The sequence below is a fragment of the Anser anser genome, assembly GCF_964211835.1.
Source record: "Anser anser genome assembly, chromosome: 14".
Lineage (NCBI taxonomy): Eukaryota > Metazoa > Chordata > Aves > Anseriformes > Anatidae > Anser > Anser anser.
This window is the reverse complement of record NC_139735.1, coordinates 15,915,201-15,942,420: the sequence shown is the minus strand read 5'-3', so window position 1 is coordinate 15,942,420 and position 27,220 is coordinate 15,915,201. Positions and strand designations below refer to the sequence as shown.

General features: G+C 37.2%; 1 protein-coding gene and 1 long non-coding RNA gene across 51 annotated transcripts in view; one reads left to right on the top strand and one right to left on the bottom strand.

Annotated features, from left to right (window-relative positions):
* LOC310881741 overlaps positions 1-27,220 on the bottom strand; it is a 488,814-nt gene that overhangs the window by 344,989 nt on the left and 116,605 nt on the right. The gene's annotated exons all lie outside the window — the stretch shown is intronic.
* The window catches only part of TENM2 (teneurin transmembrane protein 2), a 1,465,234-nt gene that overhangs the window by 1,388,563 nt on the left and 49,451 nt on the right, over positions 1-27,220 (top strand). For all 50 annotated transcript variants that reach the window (XM_083799339.1, XM_083799310.1, XM_083799353.1 and 47 more), the window contains one exon: positions 26,561-26,707. In XM_083799339.1, the coding sequence (XP_083655465.1) occupies positions 26,561-26,707 (147 nt within the window). The remainder of the gene's footprint in view (positions 1-26,560; positions 26,708-27,220) is intronic.

Sequence of the window (27,220 nt, the reverse complement as noted above, 5' to 3'; positions counted from 1 at the left end):
GAAGCATGAGCAAAATAATCTGGAGTAAGAGTATCCAACTGCAAGCTGAGACTACGTAAGTTTCAGGCAAATGTATTTTTCCCTGAAAAAAATTTGGAGGACTTACCTTAAAAGAAACCTATGGAGTTCAAATCCAAGATCATCTTGAAGTGGTGAATTTACCAAAGAAAATAAGTAGGTCAATTGAGATTTTTATGGCAATCAGGGACCCTAATGGGACAGTCCTATTACAAGTGAATTGTTATTTCTTTAATTAAAAGTATGGTGAGATTATTGCATCCCTCAAGCTGTTTTTCTTTTTTCATTCCCCTCTGACTTCTTCCTGAATATACAATCCATTTCAGATGCACACGAGTTGGAAACTAAAAGACTATGCTTATTGGGAAGAAAAAAATAAAAAAAGATTCCTATTTTTAGGGCATATCCTTTGATGTTGTGGTGCTGCATGCTTCTACCACACTATGCTAATATGATTTAAATCAAAGCTTTTATGACTGAACACTTTGTCACCAGCAAAGATGCAGAGTGTTTTTTCACAACTGCTTTCTGACTTCCATCATATCAACCTCTCTCTACTAGATTAATCTAGGCATTTTGTTTTAATATTAAGCAATTACCATATCCTTACAAAATGCCTAGTTTATAAATATTTTTGCATTAAGTTGTCTAATAATTGCTTATTTTAAAAGTTGCTCATTTGTCCTTTTTTTTTTTGCTTTATAATCTTCTAGAAATATGCCTGTTTAGAGGTGATTAGTATATTTTAAGTCTTCATTACTGTGCACACAAAAAGATGCCTTACCCCAATACCATAAAAGAATTCTGAAAATTACAAGCTCGGCTAGTGAACCCTGAAGTGAGAGTTTTAGTTTAATTTTCAAAGCTATGAAATAAATATTTTCCCTATTATAGAAGTATATAAACAATTCTTTTGAGAGAAAGGGCAGTGCTGTTGAAATGATTAAGTAAATAAGGGTAAGCTTTTTTGTTTGTTTGGCGTGTATTAGAAAGATTTCTTTTAAATTTAATATGGTTCTGCCTGCAGCAAAGATTAGGCTATGGGGAATAGGTTTGCCCTTCTAATTATCATACATTTAAATTTGTTCAACCATAGTTTTTGTATTGTATATACACAGATATTTTTATGACTGGGCTGTATTAGTAAGAAATTTGGTATGTTCATATCATCAGGCCTGATTGTGAGGCCATTTACAAAAGCACAAAACATGAGGCCAGAAATGGAATTCAATTCAGAGGAAAATCACAGCTTGATTCCATGGGTTTGTTTTTTTCTGGCTTGGTTTTAACACAAAGGCTCATGTTGTATGGGGCTGAAAGGGAGAAAGAGTTTGAGCGATAAGGATCATAAAACTAATTTTTGCCACTACTTGTACAAAAAATGCTAGAAGTTAACATTGGAAAATAGGTCCTTAAACAGTGGATTGGTACTTGGAACAAAGATGAGGCGCTGAAGGTATTTTCAACAGCAGTGTGGAGAACTAAAATGTACTTAAATTTTACGGAAAATGATTTTAACTTAGTGTATTTCCTTTATGGGTTTAGCTTTCAACTAAAAGGTTGGCAGACTGTTTCATGTCAGAATTACTCACTAAGGAATGTTTACCTTAATAATATTCAAGAATGCAAATTTGATGTATTTGAACCTTGACATAGTCCTGTTCGGAAGGCACCTGGCAAACCCCACAGTCTGTTTGTCCAAAGACACAGCAAGGCCAGACCAGAGTAAAAAAGCGTATGAGCAGAGGCTGGATTTCTCCCTTCCCTGGACACAGTTTGAATTCTTGAATACCTGTGTGAGGTCCTCATTAGCCTCACAATACATTTGAGAATTTCTCTACTTCAAGCTGAAAAATGGGATTCTCATAGGAGAATTTATTTACTCTGAGTATCCGTTTATTGCTAGAACTAGCCTGAAATCCTTTCAAGTCAGTAGAAAGACTTGCTTTGATTTGAGTGACTTAGGCCAAGCCCACTTAGGACAAATTGATCCATTTTGTGAGGAAAGACAGGTTTCTACACATAGACCACCATTTATTTTATTTTCATTGTGTTTCCTCAGCAGTTTCTTGTGCTATATTCACATCACAGTGGAAAAGAAATCATTATAGCAACCTGCAGGTATCCAAGTTTGTTCAGGTTATTTTATTCTATTTAATACAAAATTAGTTCTTTATAGACAGCAGAATAAACGCACACTCTTTTTGGCTTTTCCATGTTGTGTACCTAAGCTCAATCCCCTCTCATGAAATTTGACAAAAATGTGGTTTCTCTCTGTGCTACCTGTATTATAGGAAAATAACTCTGAAAAGTCACCAGGAATGCCACTATTAGCTCACTATTAACAAACTGTGAAAAGCAGCTTTTACCTATGTGCATCAATAGAATTATATATAAAAGTCGGTGAACACAAATTCCTCGCTACACAGGTTTTGAAGAATCCATATCCAAAGAATAAAAAAATGAAATGATTGGTGTCTGGTCTTACTGAAATGCTGTATGTATCAGAGCAGAACTGTGCTCCAGACACTACATTTCATTTTGCTACTTCAGGTAGGAAGAAAAATTGCTTACTGGAGTGATGATAAAGAAAATGAATCTTTTCCCAGTGCAAAAATAGACCTGTCAGGATATATTTATTAAGTGATTACTATTCAGTGATTGCAATTATGGAGGAAGTTCTAACTAAATAATAGAGGGTAATCTAGATGAGGAAAAGATTATTGGAAAACTAATAACAAAGCAAAAGAATAAGATACAGCAGTTGCTAAATCTTGAACCAATTTCATGCCAGAATTTTAAGACGGAGGATTTATCTTTTCCTTGAAGCATCTGAGTGTTGTTAAAGCATGCTGTTATGAAACAAGTCTGTTACTTTCACTGAAAATAATATTTGGATGTGTAAAACTACTGTTTTTAATCTATTGTTGGGGGTGTTCTCCATATAAACTGCCAGAATTGTACAATAGGAACAGTGTGATATATAAGGAGATCTTAAGGAACAGACAAAAATATAATTTTAAAAGCATAGTACCATCTGTAATCCATATCCCTGCAGTACGAAGTACAATTGTTATTAAGTCATTGGTTAAAATCTTGTTGTGAAACCAGAGAAATCAGGATTTCATTCTAAATATTTATGAGTAAACTTTAAAAGACTGAAAACATATTTTATACGGTGAGCTCTCTCAACACAAGTGTATATACGAGATTTTCTTCATGCCAACCTGTCATATTCCCAAACTCTTGCTCTTTTCTGCTCGCATCCTACAATAACGTAGGTTAAACACTCCTGCTTTCAGATGGAAAGTGGCGTAAGATTGCAGTAAAGGCTGCTCGATGGTATGGATACTGTGCTGCAGATTAAGATCAGAACAGTTCTTATCTTTTCTGCTCATTTTCTGTTTTTAACGCAAACAAGCTGTAGCCCCTTTGACAGCCACAGAAGCTGAACTTCCTAATATCTACCTGCTAGGCAAAACAGAAGCAACGGTAATGTGAGCATCTCCACAGACTGCTTCCTGGCCTTGCAATTGCTTTTCAGAATCTAACTCCAGAGGCGAGTATCTGCCACTCTCTTTCCCCCACTGAGTCCTTAGCCTTTATACTGAAAATGTCAAATGGTAGGTAGTGTTCCTTAGCAAATAAGGGATTCAGAGATCTGTATTAGTCCTGTGCCTTGTCTTTTGGGTTGTCGGGGCCTTGAATAAAGAAGAAGGATTTGAGGGAGCTGGAATCCTGTACCCTACATAGTGGGAAGTAACCTAAAATCCTTAGATTTATGAAAATGTGCAGAAAAGGAAAAAGAGGACTTTCTGTCTGGGATGCTTAAGATAAGAGGTTTGTATTTAAGTTACAGGATGGGAGATTTGGGTTAGATGGTAGGAAAAAATTTGCAGCAGTAAATGAAAAACTGAAAGAGGTTGTCTAAATGAGTGGTGATATCCTCATCACTGGAGATTTAACAGTGGTTTAGACAAGTCTGTCAGGAATAGCATAGAATAATTCATCCTGCCATGGGTCAGAAAGCTGACCAGAAAATCATTGAACTATGCAAGCTCTCCTCCAGTCTGATTTTAAATGATAGTATAAAGTGGTCCCTTGGAGCTTAAAAGGAAGTATTCATTCTAAATAACTTATTTGATAATGTTCCAAGTTAAAATTTGTACTTTCATCCCTATTAATAATTGGATGCCACTCTTAAAAGTAGAATTTGATCATTTATCCAGCCAAGGAGACTAATCTGTGAGTTATGTATTTGCAGAATTATAGGTTGTGGACCTGATGATCTTTTGAGGTCCCTTCCAATCCGACCTGTTCTATGATTCCATACATAGAGCCACTGTGAAACATCCAAACAATAAGCAAATATTACACCCAGTAGGTGAATACTTAAAACACCTTCCCTTTGAGGTATCAGGGCTTGCCCAGCTGAATACTAGACAGATAACATCCTACTCTCTGATGTTTTTACTGAGGGGAAAAAAAAAAATTACTAAAAACTTTTTTTCCTCGGGTGTTTTGGGATGTCCATGCCCTTTACAGATTTTAAACGTGTTTACATTTTTTTGCAGGCACAAGGGAGTGCCACATATAAAGTGTGAAAGGATTTAGATTTAGATTTTTACTTCATCATGAAGTCAATAATCAATAGAAATATTAATAACGGAGCATTGTGTTATCTTTGGCTCCAGCAGGATATTTTTGTCCCATGATAATGCTCTTTATGTCAAAGATTTTTTTCTTCTTCTACTGATTTTTCTTGTTGTAATTACAATGGTAATGATTCAAAGATGAAGCAGTTTTCAGGAGAGATGGAAAGTGTGTGGGAGGAGACAGTGGAAAGCCATCGTATCTGACAAAGAGCAATTTAAGAGTTAGATATATTAGACTTCAATGCATTTCTTACTTAAAATTTATCTATACTATTTTATAACTTACCAAAGTATAAGAAAAATACTAAACAAAGACAAAAGAGATTTAGTTTGCGCTCTGTAGAGTGAGGGACACACAATTTTTTTTTAACTTCATTTGAAAAATGCATAGCATATTTGGGTCATGACCGCTTTTCATTACTGATGATACAGAAATTTGTTGGTAATATGGATGGTGGCGTGGCCGGAAATGTTGGAGGCAGTGGCTGTTTCTATATCTGCGAATTTGGGTTTATCACCTGTATAATACAGACATCCTACTGTCTTTACACCTGGAAGTGGGTTTCTTAATAACCGGAAGTCTTTCAGGTACGTGGTGTCAAGCTTTCATTTGGAGTATCATAGGATGGCTTCCTTCCCATGCATCTTCCAGCAGAACAACAGTAGCAGATACTGCATGAATTAAGCTGAGGGATTTTCAATGATTTCTGTCATTCTCTGCACGTAATTTGCATTTTAATTTGTCATGCAAGCGTAGAGAAACTCTATGTGAGAGGTAGAAGACCCACTTATCAAGTGACTTTTTCGTACTTTGACCTGAAAACGGTAATTTTGCCATAGGTGGCGTGGTGGTATTTGATGTTGGTAGTCTGATAAAATTTGTATATGTACTTTCACACCTCACAGTTATTCCTCCAGAGGAATGATCCTCTTCAGAAGAAGTTTACAGCAGAGAGGCTCGTAAGAGGTTAAAAACAGGAAGAGCCAAAGTTGTGATAGATCAAATTTTAGCCTGGAGTAAATATTAGTGGATTTTGGTGGTTTGACTGTAAGGTGACAGACGGTGATTTCATTTTCTTGTACTAATAAAGATATCTTTTACTATTTCAAACTAGTTTCACAGCTGTAGGTCTAGCTGATGCTCCTGATCTGTAGAGAACCATTTATGATCATAAATGTAATGTAGTCCTACATAGATTTATCAGTCAGACTTGTGATACCTAGAGAATCATGTTCATATATGTCATATCAATTTGCATTATATGGCCAAAATGAATGAGTTAGTCAGTTAGGTGGGTGATAATGCAGTCCAACATCGCTGTATTTCAGTAAAGATGCAAGTGCCCTATAAATAACCAAATAGAAACTTCTTCCTGGAAAGATGGTGCTACTTGTAATTTCCAACTACGTTTGCTGTTGAGGTGCTTTGCTGATTTTATAAATATCCTCTTTTATCCCACCTCCAAAACTTGTGAATAAAATCTTGTCCCCTTGTTTCAGGCTGTGTAAATAACAGCTCTTTTTTTCAGAGGTCATAATATTTATTCTTTTCCCCCTGATTTGTAACTTTCTAAATTCCTACTCCAGTAACTAAATTGTTCTTTGCTACTTTTGTGTATCAGGTCCGAATAAGCTTTCTAAGCAATTTTTGTATTACTAAGGTACCGAGAACTACCATCTATATCCTCTTACCTTTTCATGGCTGAGCGCAATACAGTATTTCCTTCCAGATATATATTGTATATAGAGATATATATTGTATGTAGAGATTTGCATAGAGCAAGAGTGGTTTGACTTTCAGAGAGTTGAGAAACCAAATTCCTTTTCATTTGCAGAATTTACACAGGGCAGCTGGGGATCCTTTTAGAGTAAAAGTTAATCTTATTCACCAGGAAGAATTTTCTTGTTTGCATTCTTTGCTGAGGGCTTCCTATAAATGATTGAAATATGTCACAGTGCAGTGACAGAACATTTGAGTGGCTTTTCTCTTTCCCTTTATATAAGATATATGCAGAATACGACCTTACTAGTAGCCCCCAAAATTTAATGAGTGTGTTTTCAGTAAGGCTTCCTGCATTTTGTCTGGTACTTCAAAGATGCACTCAGCAGATACTGGTGAATAGTTTCCCAAACTAAAATCACATTTCATTTCTCCTTATGGAGGGGCTTCTACATGAGTTACACTGATTTTCTGGCCAATTCTTGAACTCTTGAAAGACTACAAAAAGCAGGGGAGGACAATCAATCAAGTTGCTTATCTAACTTTTGAAAGGGCAAAGCTGATTTTGCTCTTCATAGAAGTATTCACAGCACCAGGCAATCTTTTCTTGTTCCAGAGATAATGTTTTCTGTGTTATTTTGTATCCTGCAGTGTCAAGCACAGCTTCAGCAAATGAGTGAATAAGGTGGTATTGCTGGATACAAAACAACAAAGACACGGGAATGCTTGTGAGAGGTCAGTGAGACAGAGACAGAAAAGTAGTACAAGATCTTGAGAAATATGTATGTATATACGTGTGTATAGTATTGATATTTACTAAGAAATGAATACAAAAGAGAACAATATCTTCCCATCCTTTTGAGGACTGCTGTTAATGTCCCTGTTAAAGATGTGTTTTCTTTAATGGAATGCATTTTTACTTGTACATCCTCAAGATATAATTCTTGTACCTTTAACATCAATCTCACATAACCTTTCATACTTGAAGATGCAGATGAGGCCAAATGTGTTTTACCTGCCTGCTGCAACCTCTATGGAATAACAATTCAGACCTGAAGTTTTACCTTTTCAGCTTCTTGTGATTTTGTCTCTGATTCCTACATAGCATCAAATTAACAGTAGGATGCCATAGAAGTTAGTTTTTTGCCTTCCTAAGACATCTGATGCTTTCAAAGTTCTCCATAATATTTTTTGTTTAATATTATATTAAAAATACTAGTGTCAGAAAGGAAAAGGAAAAAGCAATCTCTGTAATATCTCTGAAGTGTCAGTTCAGGATTTTGCTGTGTGATCTGTTTAGGGCTTTGGGGAAAAATGAAACTATTGAAAGCTTTTTCTTTAAACTCAGAGTTATCTGTTGTGCAGTAACTACTCACTGAGGATGAAATACACGGTAATGTTGAATACATCTTTCTTGCAAAGCACTCAATTTATTTATTTTTTTTAAGATCTGAAGGACTGAATATGGGGACGTATTCAGGGTGCTAGTTATGAGGTAGACTGTATCCTGACCAATTGATGCTCAACTAAGTTTAAGTAACTCGGCTCTTTTCTCTTGTTCTTTCTCTCAGTTGCTATTCTGACCTGCTTAAGAAATGCTTCTTAGTATAACCTCACCTTCTGGAAATATTTCCTGCAGGTAGCCTCAGTCTATTTAATTTTAGTTATATTTTTTCCATACACATAAACAGAAGCAAAGTTTTGTGTCAAATTGAAGCCATCGTATAATGTAGTATATCTCATCTGCCCAAAGAAAATACAATTCTTTATGTGACTGAAATCTAAGACAGAAATCCAAACCTAAGCATTTTTGCAGGTGTTCAGGTCTGAGGTAATGGTTGGTGTTCATCTCTGTATGTTGAAAGTGCAGATAGCTGGGGTAGTGCTAGGGTAATTATTACTTGATTTCTAGCTGCTGTGAAATTGTAAGAGTTTAGATTTCTACAATTTCTAGCCCATATTTCTGTGGTGTTTTCAGTGATACAGTATTGATTGACATACAACTGTCCATCTCACTCTGTCAGTAGTATTCAAAACACATCCATGCTTGGATAGACAGAGACAAAACAATGATGGTGTCTAATTAGCCCTTACGCTAGCTGCAGTTCACTTTCATGTTACTGAAACCCAAGGAAAAGTGAAACACAAGAAATTAAAGTTACTGTATTCATCCTTATTCTCTCTTCAGTCAATAACAGGATTAGAGAAGAAAGGATTCATTGTCCAGCTGTCTCCTTGAAGATTTTCAAATCCAAGAGCTGAGCCTTAGCAATGGGTGCTACACTCTTGATTTCAATAATTCAGCCCAAACAAATACTTTTCTTAAACAATTAAGCATTTCTCATGGAAAAGTAGTTAACTTTTGCTTTCACAAACTCTTCAACATAACGTGGAGTGTAACGTTGTCCCTTAAAAAAGTTTATTCAGTGAGACATACCACACCATAAAAAAAAAAAAGTGCTTTAATTTCTACCTTATGGTAGTCTGCCAATTCTGTGGCCCATGACCATGTTTAACATCTGGGATTTAGTGACTTTTCCTGCGCTGTCTCAGTGGATATTAGAAGGCACTCAGCGAGTCCTGGGTGTTAAAGTGTAAAACAGTTTCTGCATTTTCCCAAACTCCATTTGCATGATGGAACCTAAGTCCTACCACACTATTTGCATTTTACCTGTTACAGGTTTTGTACAGGTTGTGTATCTGTTACAGACTGTGTATCTGTTACACACACTTTAAAAGGCTGTGGTTTCCTGAGTTCTGTAAATAAGGAGCCATAATTTGGAAAAGCTGCCAATCAATGTCATGCTCTACTGCTTTTTCCTAATCCCATTGTATTTTTAGTTTCTATTCAGTTTTTAGCAGTCCAGTGCAGAATAGGTGAATCGACTCAGCATCAATAGGCTGTGACAAGCTTTCAAAATGTTGTAAAGATACCATGCAAAATAGCTGCAAGGAAAGGTTTAAATATTTCTTCCGAAATGTTTTTGGGTGACTAGTGTAGACTGAGCTACATGAGCTGACGGTTTATCTTTCATATAATTCAAAATCATATACATTTTTATCTTTTTTTTTTTTTTACCATAACCCATGTGAAGTAAAGGTGGATATCTTCTGTATTCATTCCAGCTAATTATAAAATTACAAATCAGATTTTTTTTAGGGAGATTTGAAAGAATGAAATTATTCACAAGTGTGACGAGTAAGATTCACAATGCATCTAGCTAACGTGTTTTAATTTGCCTTTAAACAGTCAGTCTTTCAGAGGATAGAACAACTGAGCTAAAGATGCACAGTGCTTCAAGATGCAGTCCCTGTTCTGTAGACAGCTGGTATATCATAAGAGATTTATTAATTAAAAAATAAATACAGTGTTGTAATCATGATTAAATAACATTCTTTCTAATTAAAAACTAAACCATTTTATAGCAAAAAATATTACCGGGTTTCTATTTTAGATCAGAAACAATGCTGAGGACAATTATCCAAAAGGCCAAATTAATGAGAGAGATAAATTTAGGGATAACATGTTTCACTACAACTTGATGACTTATTGGTCAAAAAAGTAAGTCCCACTTCAAATACTGTGACTTTCCAATTGTTAAGAATTAAAAGTGATTGCTGAGCTGTTTGTGGAATGAGTCCCTCAAGAAAAGCACTGAAGTTATTTTTGTAAATTCAGCATGCACAAACACAAAAACCTAAATGTCACAGGAAGATGCTGATTCTCCTAAAGCCAAAAAGACACTAGTATAGATGAGAGAACTGACTTTTTTTTTAACCGCTGGGAATAACAGAAAGGAGAACTGTATTCCTAATGCAGCATGTTGACATCAAATTTTCAGCACGTTTTAAATATAAACTGATGTAACTTCTGCTACTTTCCATTTAATAAAGTAAAGCAAGATATGTATATGCTGAGTTACAGATCTCTTCTCACTGAAATTAACAGAATTAGCATTATATCCTATAGTTTTACAATGGAAGATTCCCTAGAATTAAGCAGTTATAGAAAAAGCAATTGGGTGTCTATAATCTGTAATCTGATATAATCTAATCTGATAACAGTACAGGAAAAATAATGGTAATGTGCCTTTTCTTGTTTCAAAAAAAATAGAAAAGATGCTTGAGACTTAAGACAGAATATCACTGCATAGGGGTTAGAAACATGAAATGGAGGTAGGCATTGCTCACTATGCAACATTGTTAATGGATAGTTGAATTGGGGGGGAGGGGGGAGGGAATATGGGGCACATGTTTTTAGTTCCAACGCATCTTTTTGTTGGCTTATTTGAAAGCTATGGATAAAATTGCATTTTGTTGCTGCTTGTCTTTGATCATTTTAATTGATTCTTTATCATATAGCCAATCCATATGCATCTTAATTGAGTCCTGTGCATGTGTGAATTTTTTTTTTTTCCAAAATAAGTCAGAAATATGGATTTGGAATGAGAAAGCCTTCCATATTTAGTGAATAGATGATCAGTCAAGGTCACTTTTTGGAGGTTGAGATGGCAACGTTTGCGTAAAGGAAATGCTATGTGAGCGCTGTACCATAGCAAATATGAAGTTCATTTAACCAGGTGTGCATTCATTGTTTCTGCATTGTACTTCTACAGAGATGGTTAAGAGCCAGAAGCCTGAAGGATGTATATATGTGCTGTTGTACTATTGCATACGTAGCTAGAAGGGCGAAGGGGAAATGAGAACCCCAGCAAAATCTATGCTGATGACTAACCATTAGACTGGAGTTGCAGCTCTCCTTAATTCAAATCTAGAGGGGCCTGTAGAGATTATCTGTTCTATGATTTTTCATTGGAATCCTTTGATAAAGAGTTTTATAACAGTTTTTTTTTGTTTACAGGCTGAGAAAAAAGTAAATCAAAATTCGTCAGGCCCATGCTTAATTTCAAACAGTGGTTCATATCCTTTATACAAAGATTTAACTACATACGAAATACCAAATTTTGTGGATGCACTTAAGTGACTCCTGAAACTGTAAATACTTTTATACTGCAAGAAACTTTGTTAAAATGAAGTGAAGGCAGTCTTTATTAAAATCTGATTATTTCCCTATTTCTTTTAATCTTTTCATCTTCTGTACATAGAGTGTTTGATAAGTAGAGTTTGTCTTTCATCATCAGTATTTATATTTCTAGTTACCATGACATTCCTAAAATCCTTATTACGTTAGTACATGGAAAGTTTTAGGCATGAGATCCTTTGTTAAGGGAAATACTTATTCAGGAAAATTAGGGTAATTTAAAATATTTGCCTTCTGCTTGAGACTGCATCTGTTTATTCAACTTTTATAGTCACAGTTTCCCCTACTGTAATAATTTTTTGTCAACACTTCTGAGATAAAACACTGTATGTTTGAAGTATTCTAGCAAGGTGTTTATAGTGTATCTGATTTCTTAAGCCAAATGTTTCCATTGAGATTCAATGGGAGCCTTCCTAAAAAATGTGTGTAGAACACACACCTAGGTTTTAATTATTTATTTTCTATATTTTAGTGCTTCGGATAAAGATGTTTTAAAATGTGAGGAAAGATGTCATTCCAATGTGAATAAATAACAGTGAATCAAAAAGGGTGATGTTTGCTCTTTTTGGACTTGCTCCTATTTTTGTAGTCCTGTGACTAAAAATTACAAGGTTATTACAGACAATGTTTCATAGGGCTACTGCTACTGGTTCCTTACCTGAATTAAGTAACTTCACTCCAGGTTAGGAAAAAAAGAGAAATTAAAAAATTTATTGGTTCAGAATGAAAAGCAGGTATGCACACTGCAAAATGTACTTCAACGTCTTCAGCTTACTGATTTGGACAGTGGTGAGAAAGGCAGTCCGATGTCATTAAGCTATAGGACAGTGTTTCTCTCTAGTCAGTGAAACCCAGATTAAGAAGGATTTTGGGGAAAGGTTCCTGACCACTTACAAAAGTTATTACAGTAAATTGGATAGGCACTATGCCTGATTAAACACATTCCCATGCATGTATTTGCTTTGAAGCCTAAAGCTGTTCCAAAGTTCACTTTGCTTGATTAGGACATGTGGAGGTCTCCTGAAGTCACCAGAGTCAAACTGCATCCATCCTCAGGTGTGAGAGGATCCTTCCGCTGATGTTTTGATGCTGCAAGGTGTTCATTTGTTAGAAAGCCATGAATTAGATAGTTGAGTATTATGTTATAAAAATCCTCTGCCGTTTGAGTGAGGACAGTGCTTCTCACTTTCTGCTCTAAACTGTTGAAATCTTTCTGTGCAGTGTGAAAAAGCTGTCGTGTACTGCTTGGTTTCACAGCTCTGAACACATCATTGTGTACAGCCTGACTGTTAGGTGTTTCTGATGTTCTGCAACCCTCAGAACGGGTAACGTTTCAACTATTTGTAAGTAGTGAGAAAAGGTGTACTATACCCAATTGGAATTACTGGAAACAGGCAGACAACAGTAACAAAAGTTCTAGTTTTATTTGTACTTTGAGGGTAAATAGTGCTAGTCTTCAGAACAAACTTACATTCTGGTAATTTTCCCTTCAACTTTTCTAAGATAATTAATAACCTCAATAGAAAACAGAAAAGTAGAATTTCCTTGACATCTATTTGATATATGCTGAGGTGCTATTCACATGAGCTGTTAGGACACACGGTATTTTCAGTGTTGCAAAGAAAGAGCAAATTGCACAAAACTGTAGCAAATTGTCCTTTAGATTTCACAGGTAGAGATCCAAGATTTTGTTTGTTTGTTTGTTTGTCTTGTTATTGGAAATTCTTTCTGCCTGATCTTTGTTTTTAATACTGTTATGTCTGCTTTTCCCTGTTTTTCTTTGTTTTGTTGTTAACTGAAGCAAATAGCATGACAATACATAGTTTTGCACCTTTTCACCCAACACGAACCAGTGACTAAAGGGGATTCATCCAATGTATCGATCATATACTTCTAGTGCAGCTGATGTGGGGTGATTTCTGGATTTCTTGGCTGTGTCTCCAGCTCACTTAGTTACTGGATTTCTCTTCCCCAGAGAAATAGTCCTAGCAAACAGTCCCGTTACAACTAACAGCATCCTGCCTATCGCAGCGTGCTTTAAGAACTCTGTCAAATACAGATGCAGACAACAAAGTTAAAAGCTTTGCTGGTGCTACTGATGTCTTTGACAGAGAAATGGAAAAGAAATACTCTTTCTGTAAGCAGAGGTTTAAGTATTTGTTTAGAGAGTTGAGGTTATTTCTAGCGAGGCTAGGGGAGGAACAGAGCTATTAGTTACCTGACAGCAAATATTGTTTGTATAAAGCGAGCATTGCATTAAGAGTCCTTCCACTTTAACATTTCTTCCAAGTACAGGTTAAATACTTCAGGCTTTCTGGGAGGTGAAATGGTGAAGACTTCCCTAGTAGATCAAAATCAGTTTTTAAGATGTATTTAAATGTCAAGGCAGCTGGCTGTGTGCTTAGGGTTAGGAATTTTTTTTCTTCACTACTTAGGCAGATAAAGAAGTAACAGAGAAAATGTTGTGAATCAACATTTTTACCTCTGTAGCTCTTATTAGTTCTTTGTACAGTTGGAACATTTAAAAATTGGGAAATCAAATGATATTAATAATGAGGCTTGTGTAAAGGATGCAGAATGGATATCTAGTTCTTTAGGATTAGATATGTTTACAAAATATGTTTTATGTAGTGAAATATACAACTTCTATTCTGCATCTGCCAAAACGACTCAGCATGTGCAATGTATTGTTTATTTGTATAATGTATTGTTTATTTATTTTAATTTATTTTACATGTGTTCTCTATATGGTAGAATATTGCTTCTGTGTTCTAGACACTTTTTTCATCCTTTACATTTCAAGTACACACTTGAACTCCATAAATAACAAAATGTGAGATGCATTTGTTTTAATATTCAAATATCCTTTTGTTGTTGTTGTTACTTCTAAATTATACTTTACTGTCATGAAGATTTAGGATTCCTGCAAGCCAGAAGGGGTATGAGAAGCATAGAGTGCATGTTATCAAAACTTTTTCCATTCCATACTATCCCAGAATACTTCTTGTAAACTTCATTTTAATTCAGCACTTTCATTTGATTTTTCTTTGGGATAACTGAGGTGTTTGGACTCTGCAGTCTGAAACCATGCAGTATAAGACCATTTATCGGAATCCATGCAAAGAAGACTTTAGGAAAATCAGCTGCAAAATATAATGCATCTGTCTATAAAGTTCTTTTTGACCTGAAGGGATTCCAAAGTTCTGTATCAAGGTAAGGGATAGATGCTTGTAGAGCTAACTAATCTGTTATGCACTAATGGAGGAAAATAATACGTATTTACATTAAGGCTCATATTTATTATTCTGAGAGAGACAATCCGCACACTTATACAGGAACTGCATTTGCATACCTGAAAGTTAATTGCTAAATTATAAATTCTATACAGACATCAATATCTGATGAACAGCAAGTCATCATTATATCGTAATAATGCCTGAGAAAACTGGTATACGCTGCCCTAAGAATCATGAATTACAAAGCTCTAAAATTGAAAAGTTCATCGATAATTCAGGTTGGTAGGGGTTTGAGGTGGTTGTCTAGTCCAACCTCTTCCTCAGATGGGGTTGTGAGGACTAGTTATGATGTCAGACATCACTTGGTCCATAGTTTTTAAGGCAGATATCCTACAGCCCCCTTTACTGTGCATTAGGTGGGCTGTTACTCACCACTCAGCACCATAGCTAAGCATCTGTAGCATACTGAGCAACACAAGTAGTATCCAATATCTGCTTTTCCTCAGTAGAGTGCCTTTCTTGTGTCTGCACGTGCGTGTGCACACATCCCATTCCCTCACACTGAATTCAAGTACTATTAGAAATACCCATGTAACCTCCTGTTAAATAGTACTGGGATGAGGGAAATGGTTCTGTTTGGTCACTGGAAATGCTGTCTTGGCTCGCTAGTGCACTTTGGTTCACTTCTAATCCTCCGCTGAGTAATAGCAAAGCTATTTTAGGAGTTTACTAGAACTCCTTTAATATACAGAAATTGAATGTGTATTTGGGGCAGAAAGTGGATCTGTGATTTTTTTTTTATACGTAAATTCTTATTTATAGAGTGATAGAATTTATTTCATAGTTTTGAGTTGGCAGCTTAAGATCTCCAGCTCCTACAAAGATAAGATTAGCTTTTGTCAGCTTAGCAGGGCTCTCAACCCTGGTTTCTATCCCTGTACCTTAGGCATCTTAAATATCCTGAGCCTACCAGATAAGAAGTAAGGCCTTGAACATGATTTTGTATTTCTTTAGGAAGCCATTGATGAGAGAATTAAAATAGTATTTGATACACCTGTTCTTGTGAAGAAGTGCTTCAGTATTTGCTTAGCTGAATTTGGTGTAAGCCCCTATATATTGTGTTGCTGTAGTCAAGGTGAATATGAGGGAGGTCAAATTATCATCCTGGTATGAAATGGAGTGGTACAGTCCCTCAGAAGTGATTGATAGCACATCCCCTATGTGCCCTGTGTGGGGAATTTCTGAAGTAAGTCAAAGTATTCTGAAGTTAATGACTGAACTGAGAACTGTGAGTGTCTTCCCTGAGAATCCCAAAGTACATTAGGTCTAGAATACTAGGTTAGTTTTAGTAGGTCTTTGTAAAAATGTTTGGAAATGGAAAATCTGATACCAGTGGTATTTGGCTAGAATGGATACATCCAAGTTTGCTGCCTTGTTGAATGTTTAGGCTAATGCCAGGCTGATGGAAGGAAATCCCAGTGTCTAAGTGGTTTGTTGAAGCACTGGTTATCAATGCAGAAAGGTCTGTAAAACCACCACCAGCAGTTTATAATCTAAGTTATTACAACCACCTGGTGTTTTCACTATGCTTGGTAGTCAGTTAACACACAGAAACCAGAAAAAAATATATATATTGTCTGAAGAACAACCAATATGGTAATTTAAATATTACATAAAGGGTCCAGGTACAGCACATTGCTATGAACCTTGAGGCTGTACATTAGCTGACTGAAATCCACATAATTCTGTTGAATTTGGCAGAGTTTTGTCAACGTGAAACAATTACGTCCTGGCCCTCAGCTTATATGATGGCGAAGGATGAAGGGTGAACCCTGTCAATGAAGAAGGATTCAGTCCCAAGAAATCTAGCCACTTCAGATTTAATGGCTAGTTTTGTCACATTACAGTCTCACAGCTTTTCTCAGGTAGATAAACTTTGCAATAGTTGCACTATTCCCTGCATTTAACATTGCTAATGCTAAGGCCTGCCTAGTAGCAGCTTTCATGTTCCTCCCAGCTTACCTGTTGGTGGGTTTCTTCTCAGTGATTCTCTCTGAGCATTTCTTCTGAAGACACTGGAATCTGAAATCTTGCCTTATTACCATTTTGTGTGAGGCCCTTGTTGTTTCCAAATGCTAGAAATACTTTTATTGTTACTGAAACTGACTTAGGGACCTAGAAATCAGCTGTAAATGTGTGAGCGCAGCAGAGGAGAGTATTTTGTGCTTAATTACGAATAGTCTGGAGTTTTAGGACTACATAAGGCCTAAAGAATCCCTATATGTGGTTACTGGTAATGTATCCTAACAGAAATTGTCTGATTTAACCTAGGTTGGCACTTGAATTCCCTGCCTCTGCACTGAGATTTTGTTGCAACAGAAGAACAATGTTGCTTAAAATATTTTCTGAGCAGTAAAGCACCGTGATTGTGAGTCTCCTTTAGGAGAAATGCTGGATGGCATTTGTGTCTGGAGACAAGCTAACCAATGACAGTGCAATCTCCCCTGCTGACCCATCAAGGCACTCGTAGAGAAAAATTGGATCTGCATCACTGGAGGGTTTTCAATCAAATGAGCGAGCTGGGAGTACAGAGCTTTGGTAGTAACAAGCAATCCTGCCCTTTTCAGGGCTGATCTTGCACTTTTTTATATCAGCAGTGTCTTAGATTTTAAATATTTTAAATAAGGGCCTACCTTTGTAGCCTCCCAATGTCTACCGGGATTTTAGAAGTTCCTGTCTGGGCAGGTGAAGGGTAGGGCTTACCTCTAGTTTTCTACAGGCTGCATTCACAACTTCATTAAATCATGTTCAAATTTGGATAAGCCTGGCACTGTGCCATCCCCACTGGAAAGCTCAGTCTGGCTGGGAGTACAGAATGGAGTAACAGCATCCTTTGTTGTTGTCCGGGCTTTGTATGAAAACTGCATAAAGGAAAGTGAAACTGGAAAATCCCTGAGAACCACGACTTGCTTTTCTTCAGGGTTCAAACCCAAAGATTCCTCAGTAAGATGAGTATGATTCTGAGTTCATATGTTGTTTTAGCTGTTAAAAATAGCAAAATTACAGATTTCTGTTGTTTCCTACCTGAAGCAAATAAAAAATAGGTCATTCATGTTGAATTTTATAAATTTCAGTTAGCCAAATGAAACAGACCTTTTGAAATGTAATACCTGGCATTTGGTGGCACAGTATCAAAAATCCTTCTGCTAAGTACAGTTATGAGTTAAGAATCACGTTGCATTTTCTTCTCTTTATTTGTTCCTATAGCACAGAGAGGACAGTGCAGGTAAAGACAATATAACTGTAACACAACTTTGTGTGTCGGTGTGTATGTTGTTTTCAAAGCTTTGTAGTTAATAAGTATGTATAAAAGCATACCAACACTTTACCGAAACATTTTTCATAGAAGTTTGATTACATGCTCTGTACAAATACAGTGTTGCAACATATTTCAAAAAAATAATTTAAAAAATCTTAAATATTAAGCAATTGAGATGTATAAAAACTGTACAAATACATGGCAGCCACATATTTCTAATAAAAAGCAAATTACAGTGTGTGTGAGGACGTTGAGTAGCAATTACTGTGTGAATCCTAACTTTTATGAATGAATGACTCAAAATCCTTGCCATAGTACTGAGATTAACGTAGGGATTTTAACTATTACATTTTAATTAGGTTATCTGCTCTTTTAAATATGAGGTCAATATTTTGCTTGTTACTCTTCAGTTGACTGAATTTACACATCCCGTCTGTTAGGTCATTTTATCGTTACGCTGCACATATATAGATGTTAGTTTAGAGATAAACCTAACTTGAGAAGGCTTCTTTCTCTAGAAATGATACTACATTTTACAAAGGGTGATACCAAACCCTTGTACCCCATATCAGACACATTAATGCAATAAAAAATTATAGATATGGTACTTGTTTTATGAATACAATTTCATCCAGTGTTATATTCCAAATGGATTTTGTTATGGTAAGATTAATTCGAAAGACCCAGTTATCTTAAGTACAAATTTTACTGCATTTTTATGTAGCTTTTTTTTTGGATATATGAATATGAGCTGAATGTGAATCTTGTTTGAAAAGAGTACATTGTATAATTAGAATAAGCTGCTAGGGTCATGTTTTAGCTCTTGTTCAGAATCATGCAAATAATATTCTCAGGCGATGACAAATCCATGCAGCTCTTCTGTAGCTTTTCGGCTGCAGCAGTGTCCTTCTGCGCACCATGTGTTTTGTTCAACTACCTTGCTTGTGCTGGTTCACATTTGAAATTATTTTCACGTGATCACCTGTTAAGTAACCGTAAGCAGAGTTAGTTTCTGAGACAAAATATGATGCATCTTCTGTGTTACAGGTATTAGTTACCAGGGCATGCAGACAGCACGCTGCTGTCTCACTGTGCTGGTGCCATCCGCCCTTTTTTGTCTCTTCAGAAAGATGCAAGTAACTTCACTTTAGACGTGCTTTTTAGTATCAGTGGTTCCCCTTTGTGAGAAGTTTACTTCTCTTCTTCTAAAATCATACATCTTTTTTTTTCATGTTTTCTTGTTTTGTTTGGAAACCTAGATGTTCTCCCAGTCCCTGTCCTTAAACGTGAAAGAAGTTGCATAGGAATATAGTAAATAGATGCAATTTAGAGGGAAATTCTGTTATGGTATACATATCCCAGGCAACTTAAGGAACCTTTCTTAACATCATAATTGCCTGCACTGTAAGTATTAGTGTGGAAGAAATCGAGATTGAGGATTCTTGAAACTTACTTGTTGACCTCTGCATTTTTTGTCAGTTTCTTCAATAAATAAAATTGTAGCTAGCCCATTCTTCGTTAGTTTTAACTCAGCTGAGTAGTGAAATCAGAGTTTTTATTACCCATAAAAGGCTGGATTAGTTCTGGGTTAGAGTTAGAGCACTCTCACAGTTTGTCAGTCTCTGCAGCTGTCCTGCTTTGAAGACAGAGCTAGTACTTCTGTAGGTTCCTTAGCCTGTACTGCCCAGATTCACTCAGAGGAGCCTCACGTCACACTCAACCAATAATATATTGCATTGGCAAGTGTTTAGGGTTTGAGTTTATTTTTGTTTAAATATAATGATGTAGAAAATAACTTGTTTGTTCCTACCATAATGCTGCGTGTCATTTTTTCCCCTTTCTTTGGCTTGAACTAAGCCCTGTAGGCTTTGGAACTGAAGGATTAAAAATAACAATAGCAAATAAAAAGCTGTTTTTTTTTCCCTCGATATTGCTAGATACCTCGTTCTATGTACCTCATTTATTATTTGCTAGATAGCCATAGGCATAGCAGCAACTCACAGAAGGAATGAACAGAAAAATATGAAAACAGTGATTATCCTCTAAAGTACAAATTAAACAGGCTTATTAGCATTACTGCTTTTATGTAATTTCTCTGTATTCCATAGGTACGATCATATCTGAGACTACTTTCATTTACTACAGATCTGTATTTAACAGCTGTAATGAGGAAGAGGAGGATTTAAATTTCTCATGTTCCCCTTGAAACTGATGTTGTGCATCGTGTGTACACTGTGCTGTACACCATAGTCTTTGCTGCAGGGCATCTCCACCCACAGGATACCTGCTCCATCATCCATTCAAGTCAGTGGAAAGACTACATTGACTGCCACTGGACTTTGGATCAGGATGTGGAAAATGGATTTAGACAAACAAGAGATATTATATTTCAGACTAATGGCTGTACTGTATGTGTACTAAATGGGAAAAAGTATAGGGAATCCATTCAATCCACTTGAGTTATTGTTTGGAGGAGGCAGCCATGGCTGATAGCTTTAGATCAGAAGGACTCAGAAGATGCAGCCTCTTGATTTACATTTAATTTTCCATGTACAGACTGAATCGTGACTAAAATCATTGTCCTCTTCTATAACTGGTTATTAGATACGCTTGGAGAAGAGAATTGTTAACCTCTTTCCTCTCTCTCTCCTGTTCCCCTTTTTCCTATCCATGTTGCCCTTCTTTTCCTTCTTTTCAAGTGATTGGCTCCACTGTGAGTTCTGATGATTATAAAGAGAATTAAGATTTAGACCGAAAACACAAATTAATTGGACAGCATGCCTTTGTACTTTGATTTGCTTAAAATGTTTGTTTTGGAGTTTTTAAGTAGTTTATGCAAAAGAAAACCTATATGTGCCTGAGTAGCTGTGTATGTGTGTAATTGTGTACCTGGAGTTGATTAGTATCAGTGGAATGAAAAGGAACTCTCTGTGGAATTTATCCAAAACTGGATTAAAATTTTTCATGTACTGTCTAGATACTGGAAATTAATTTGCCGAGTTCAAAAATGAATTAATCACCTTACTATTTAGTCCCTGGATAGTTTCATTGTAGATAAAACTACGAGTACTTTCTCATAAATATATCCAGCACTATCACTTTCTTACAAACAAGCACTGTCCACATTGATTTTGTTTACTATTCATAATGATTCTGCTGAGTTTCTTGTTAAATTCAGCTTTTCATAAATCTCATATAAATTTTGAAAATATGAAACTATGGCAATAGATAGAGCTTACATAGGCCTGGTGGAAGCAGTAGACTTAATTTTGCTCACAGTGAACTCAGTAACAGCAATGTTTGTTATTTTCTAGGCTCACTATATTTTTCTCACTCTTCAATTGTTGATATGAAAAACAGTAACACTTTAATTTCTATTTTTATAGCACCTTCTAGGCCCCATCATGGACTGTGGCTATGTGGAGCTCTACAAACAGATAACAGAATCTAGTGTTTAAGTACACTTGGGCTTTGGAATTGCAAAGGCTTTCAGATGGGAGCTTGCTTTTCCTGTTATGTCTAACCAGAGGTCTTGAACTTTTTTGACCCTTTTCTGTAGTGAATATTAATACTAAGAAATTAGATGAAAGAAATAACTGTATATATATATATATATAGTTGGCTGCAGAGTTTGAAGTTCAGAAAACAGAAACAAAAAGTCCTTTTCATGTTGAGATGTTCTCATTTCTCATAGGGTTTTGTGTAATAGTGTCATCTTCTGCTACTACATTATTTACTTAGCATCCATGGTAGATCCTCTTCCTGTTAGTAACAGACACATTCAAGAGAGATGCAAATCTAATCTATTCCTATGACAAAAAATCAACTATTTTCTGGCAAAGAAACACTTTTTTTTTCCCTTCACGCTACAGTCCTCTCATGTTGTTATCATTACCGAGTATTTGTTTGTGCTACATATCTACAAAAGTTCCTTCCATTGTGATGTGCTGTCATCATATATGCATTGTAATGGATAACCCGTGGAATTATAAGTGAAGGGTTTTAACTTGTTGGAAAACGGTGTATGTAGTGGACAAGGGTCCCTAAGAACTGGCATATATTTGCTGAATCTTTGCTTATGAAATTTTGTAGTTTCAGAGTTGTCTTTGAGCCCTTGTGATTCATGAGTCAGCATCCTTATGCTACTTACCATCATAGATGCGGTATATTAACTTCCAAAGAAATGGGGTTTTTTTGAACTATAATCAAGTTAAGAATATAACAACCTCTTCAACCAAAGAGAAGCACTGGGAAATCCATTAATGAGTTTGTTGTGTTATTCCATTTTAGTAGGCTAGTTGGGCAGAAAAAAAAAAAAAAAGGTAGTAAATTCAGGCATTGAACACTAGCCCTGATGTTCTGAATCTGTAAGATTATGGAGATTGTTTTGTGCAGTAAGGATGCTAAAAAGGATCTTATTTAAAAAAACCACCTGTTTACATCATTCTCTGTTAGATCCAGAGATATAATGCCTTTAATTTCTCCTTTCCCTTACCCCCTTGACCATGAATGCTGGGCATTTTGTGTCCATGGCGTGGACAGGAATGGATTTTAGTGTTTTGACTTTGAAATCCTCTCTTACTCTGATACTCCCTCACAATGCTAGTCACATATTCCTGACAGTACGTTGGAAAAAGAACTGAATTTTATCTTGCCATTTTAATTCCAAATGCATATGTTTGTGTATGTACACTGACCAGTCCCACGGGCAGGTGGGGACTGAAGGGGAAGGGAGAGTGCGTTAGTGCTTCGCCTCCAGCCGCAGCAGCCTGTGCAGAGATGCTGCTAGGAAAGCGAGACACTTGAACTGCTGTTGCCTGTACAGTGCCTGTGCTGTGAATAAATAGGCTGTCAATCTAGCACTTTAAACAAGCACTTTCTTCTTTTTTAAGCTAGCATTTTGACATTTTCCATTAAGCACACTGTAATAGAAAAGATGAGTAGAATTTTTCTACACACTAGGAATAGCAACCTGTCTGCTTAGCATGGAGGACCCCTTTCTGTGCTGTGACTGAGAGTGTTATACCGTGGTGAATTGCTTCTCAAGGTTAGATTTCGATAGTGCTTCCCTCTGTGACTGCCTTACTCTCTCTTTGCCTGCCTTACTCTGTGAGTAAATTCATAAGACAAGTGGGAGGTAAGACACTGCTCAGTGTGAATGAAAGCAGGCTTTAACAAAGCACTTAGTGTTAGCATACATTTAGTGCATCACGTGTTTCCAGCAAAGGTCGTGTACCCAGCAGTGAGCACCAAGCGTTTCTTGAGACTCCTGAGGCTCTTGGTTAGGTGCTTTGTTAGCTTGTCTGCTGTCAAAATGCACTGCAGTGCACGAAGGCCTGTTAGCCACATGCAATGCCGTGTGTGCTGAGGGTACTCGTCTGTACTAACTGCTGTGCACATGGGCATGGAGGAGGTTCTACACAGAGACATTCAGACTTCAAAAGTGTACTGCCTAAATATAAACTTTTTAAACAATAGTATTTGTTTAGTGGATTATAATGGAAATCTGTTGTCTATTTAGTTAACAGGTCATTAGGACAAATTTGGGTCTAATGGATCATAATACTTACGTAAATATTTGCTTGAAAACAAGCATATACAGACATGCACAGCACATGTATACAAACACACCTCCATTGTTTTCCCTTACTGTTTCATACAAAATACCTCAATTGTTCCCTCTTACTTAAAGCTGTTCTTTAAGTCAACACATCCATTAACTTAATAATTTTGTAAGGAAGAAATTATTGTCAGAATACTTGGATCATACTGTAGTTTGTTGCTGCCTTTTTTTTTTCCTTCCTTCTGATATTTACGTTACTGAAACACAAAGTCGGTCTCTGGAAGCCAGTTAAATAAACGACAGAGGTAGCATAGTGTTTCCTAGCAACACCATGTCTATACCAGTGATGCTTGCTTCCCTCTTTAAGCTAAAAGCAAAGTCATGTCCATTAATCCCCAGCTGAACATAAACTTCTCAGAGATTTTGCTAGCTCCCTACTGTTCATGTTTTCATCTTGCTCATATGATGCAAAGTAAACTGCTTCTGTGATTTAATTCTCTTCAGTGCTCCGGTATAAAGCCAACCTTGTGTGTATATTCACAATTACTGTTTGTTTTTCATTTAAAAGGAAAAATTTGTCCTACAGTATGATGCCTCCCCTCAGACGTTATCTTTTGGTCATTCAAACAACCTAACAAACCAAAGAGATAAAGTAAATGACTTGAAAATATATTTCCTGTGTCGCAAAATAAGTACATTTTTTATAGCTAAGATATGTAATGCCAAAATAGCCTTTCTTTTAAGTGAAAGGGGCACTGGGTTTTTTAATACACAATAGCAGCACTGAAATAAAACTTCTAGGACTTGTTTCTGTCTGCTGATAGCTTTCTCTGTAAAATGAATTAAATGGCCTTGGCCCTGCTCAGAGAGACCTCATGTCTTACTTGGCAGAGATTGGGAGATTGAGCTGCTGTGCCAGTGCTGCAAGTGCTACAAACTCAGGCACCTGGTAGGACAATGTGCAGAGATTTGGTTGCTGTTGCCTATGGAGAACCTTTTCGGTGTGACAGCTGAGGTTTCAGTCTGACACCTTCCACCAGCCCAGCATTCTTTTTTTTGGAAAAAAAAAAAGTAAAGGAAACTTTCAGAATTATACTGAAAAGTCCATGTGGCTGTGGACTATTTAATCCTATTAAAGTTTAATTATTCACTATGAATTTATCAGGTAGTAAGCCAGCTAGGTAAAGTAAGAGTGAATATTTACCTCTTGTGACACCAGTTGTGAATAGCAGGGATACGAGGCAGCTTGCTTTCTCACAAGGGAGCCTCCTGTGGCACTGTGGAAACCAGTACAGGGTCAGAGGGACTTCTCTCTAACATCACCTGGTTATGGCCAAGGCTGCTAGGAGGAGCAGGAAGAGACCAAACTCAAAGCTTTGGCTTTCTGAACAGGATTATAGAAATGCTCTTACAGGCAGCCAAAATTAGTGATTTCTGGAAGGCTGCTCAACCTTTCAGCACCAGGTGTGTTAGTTTGACACTTGCTCCTATTCCTGGTTACCTGCAGAGGCTAAGGGGCGCAGAGGTGACTTCCTGTCATCTTGGTCTTTCTCCAGTACTGCACATCTGCAGCTGTGCTGCTCAGACAAAGAGAACATATTTATTTGCTTTCTGGATATTTCCCACTGCTGCCTTCCTTGCTCATACCTGATGAAAAGATTATCCACACTCTGGTAGGGTGCCCATTAGTTCCTCGGTGCTTTTAAAACGCCTGGGGAAGGGAATGGAGTACTTAATTAATAGTCACAGCGTGAGGTCAGAGGCAAATACAAAGGATTAATCCAGCCAGTTGGTGACACCTGAGAGGGCTGCACAGGTCCCTTCACATCTCGATGCTGGCCGTGACCCATTGCTGGTAGTAGAGGGGAGAATGGGAAAGCATGAAGCCTTGTGAGCTCTTTTGGATGACATTTTCTGCCCAAGACCAATAGCATGAGATTAATGATTCCATGTTCTGTGGTGGTAGTGTAGATACCTGACAGGTTTAGACTGTGTCTCCAAACCAGATGAAAGAGCTTGAGTGGTTGGGTTCCAACCTATGACAACAGTATGGCAACAGAGCCTTGTCATCCTTATAAAAAGGTGATGAGAGGTCCGTTGCAGGACTCCAAAATCTTCTTTCACATCTATAGACAAACGAGAGATGCTTGCATGGATTGGATATGGTTGGAAGGTTACCAAGGCTTCATGTACCTTACAGGGTGGAATTGGGTTTTCTTGCTCTTTATTCATAGTGAATATTCAGGAAGACACAGTAGCACCTCCTGAGACTCATTCAGTTGTAGGAAAAATAAAAGGCAGTCAAGTTGTTCTCTTGCGTATGGACATTCTGCTAGCGCATATAAGCACCTTAGCAAGTGAATATTTTTGTTTCCAGTTCAGTTCTTGCTATACAGTAACTCACATCACATCCATAGTCAATTCAAAACATGCATTTTCATGGGCTACCTCTTGTAGATATGCTATCTTTCCGAAAGTGTGAAAGGTTACGTTGTGAACTTAGCGTTAAATAAGAAGGGCTTTTAAAGTGACTGTTAAAGACGGAAAATATTTTCAGAACAATTTACTTAAACTTTGTGTTAGAGAAGCTCTGGAGAATTATTCAATGCATGACATAAAAGGCACGCTGAACGTTGACGGGCTTGTATAAGACGACTTTCTCCCTCATGTAAGGATACAAACACACAGTGGGAAAAACGTGACCTTGTCAGCAGACGATTATTTTTATCTACTGCCTTTAACTGATGATCTGAACATTTACAGGGTTCTTAAAACATTTATTGTGGCTGATAGTAGGCCTCAGCTTCTCTTTAGGCTTGAGTTGAGTCCCCACTTCCCTGGGGTTTCTCCTTCTCCACACACACTAGGGTTGTGGCTCTGGGGCTGGCAGAGCGTTTGCCCCACCGACAAGAGCCGGGCTTTTTGTTTGCACAGTAATATTGTCAGAAGTGTGAGTGTTAGTGGGAATAAGCATGTCTTGTACTTACCTTCCTCGTTTCTTCAACCAGATGGCTGCCCCGATCTGTGCAACGGCAATGGGAGATGCACGCTCGGCCAGAACAGCTGGCAGTGTGTCTGCCAGACCGGCTGGAGAGGGCCTGGATGCAACGTTGCCATGGAAACTTCCTGTGCCGATAACAAGGATAACGAGGGAGGTGAGCGAAAGTCTTCCAATTCCCAGTCCCTAAAGAGCAGAGGGTTGTCCATGCTTTCTTCCTGAGTCATTTTACTTCACAAGGAGTATGGCCGTCGTTATCGCCGAGCGCTGTTGTTCCATTTCTTTTGAAACAAATGAGATTGGGAGTGCTGGGGCCTTGTGGAGAGACGTGGTGACCTACAGCGCCTGTGTGTGAAGCTTGCAGGCAGACTCATTCCCAGCCTGAATTCCACAGGAGCCCATGGCATTTCATGGGTGCTGGGTACAGCCTGCAGATGAGAACTTTTTTCCTGTAGGTGAACTGAAAGGTAAATGACTGTGCCTGTGTGCACAAGCATAGCAGCTGATTTAGCAGGATATTTAGCAACATTTTTTCAGCTCTGTGCTCGAGGCCAGGGTCATGCTCTTATGTGCACAACCTGTGTAAGTCATTGTAGCTTGCTGTTGTATTTCACAGTTCATACGCCAGACTTGAAAGGGCTGAGTGAGTTGTGCTGAACAGTCATATATG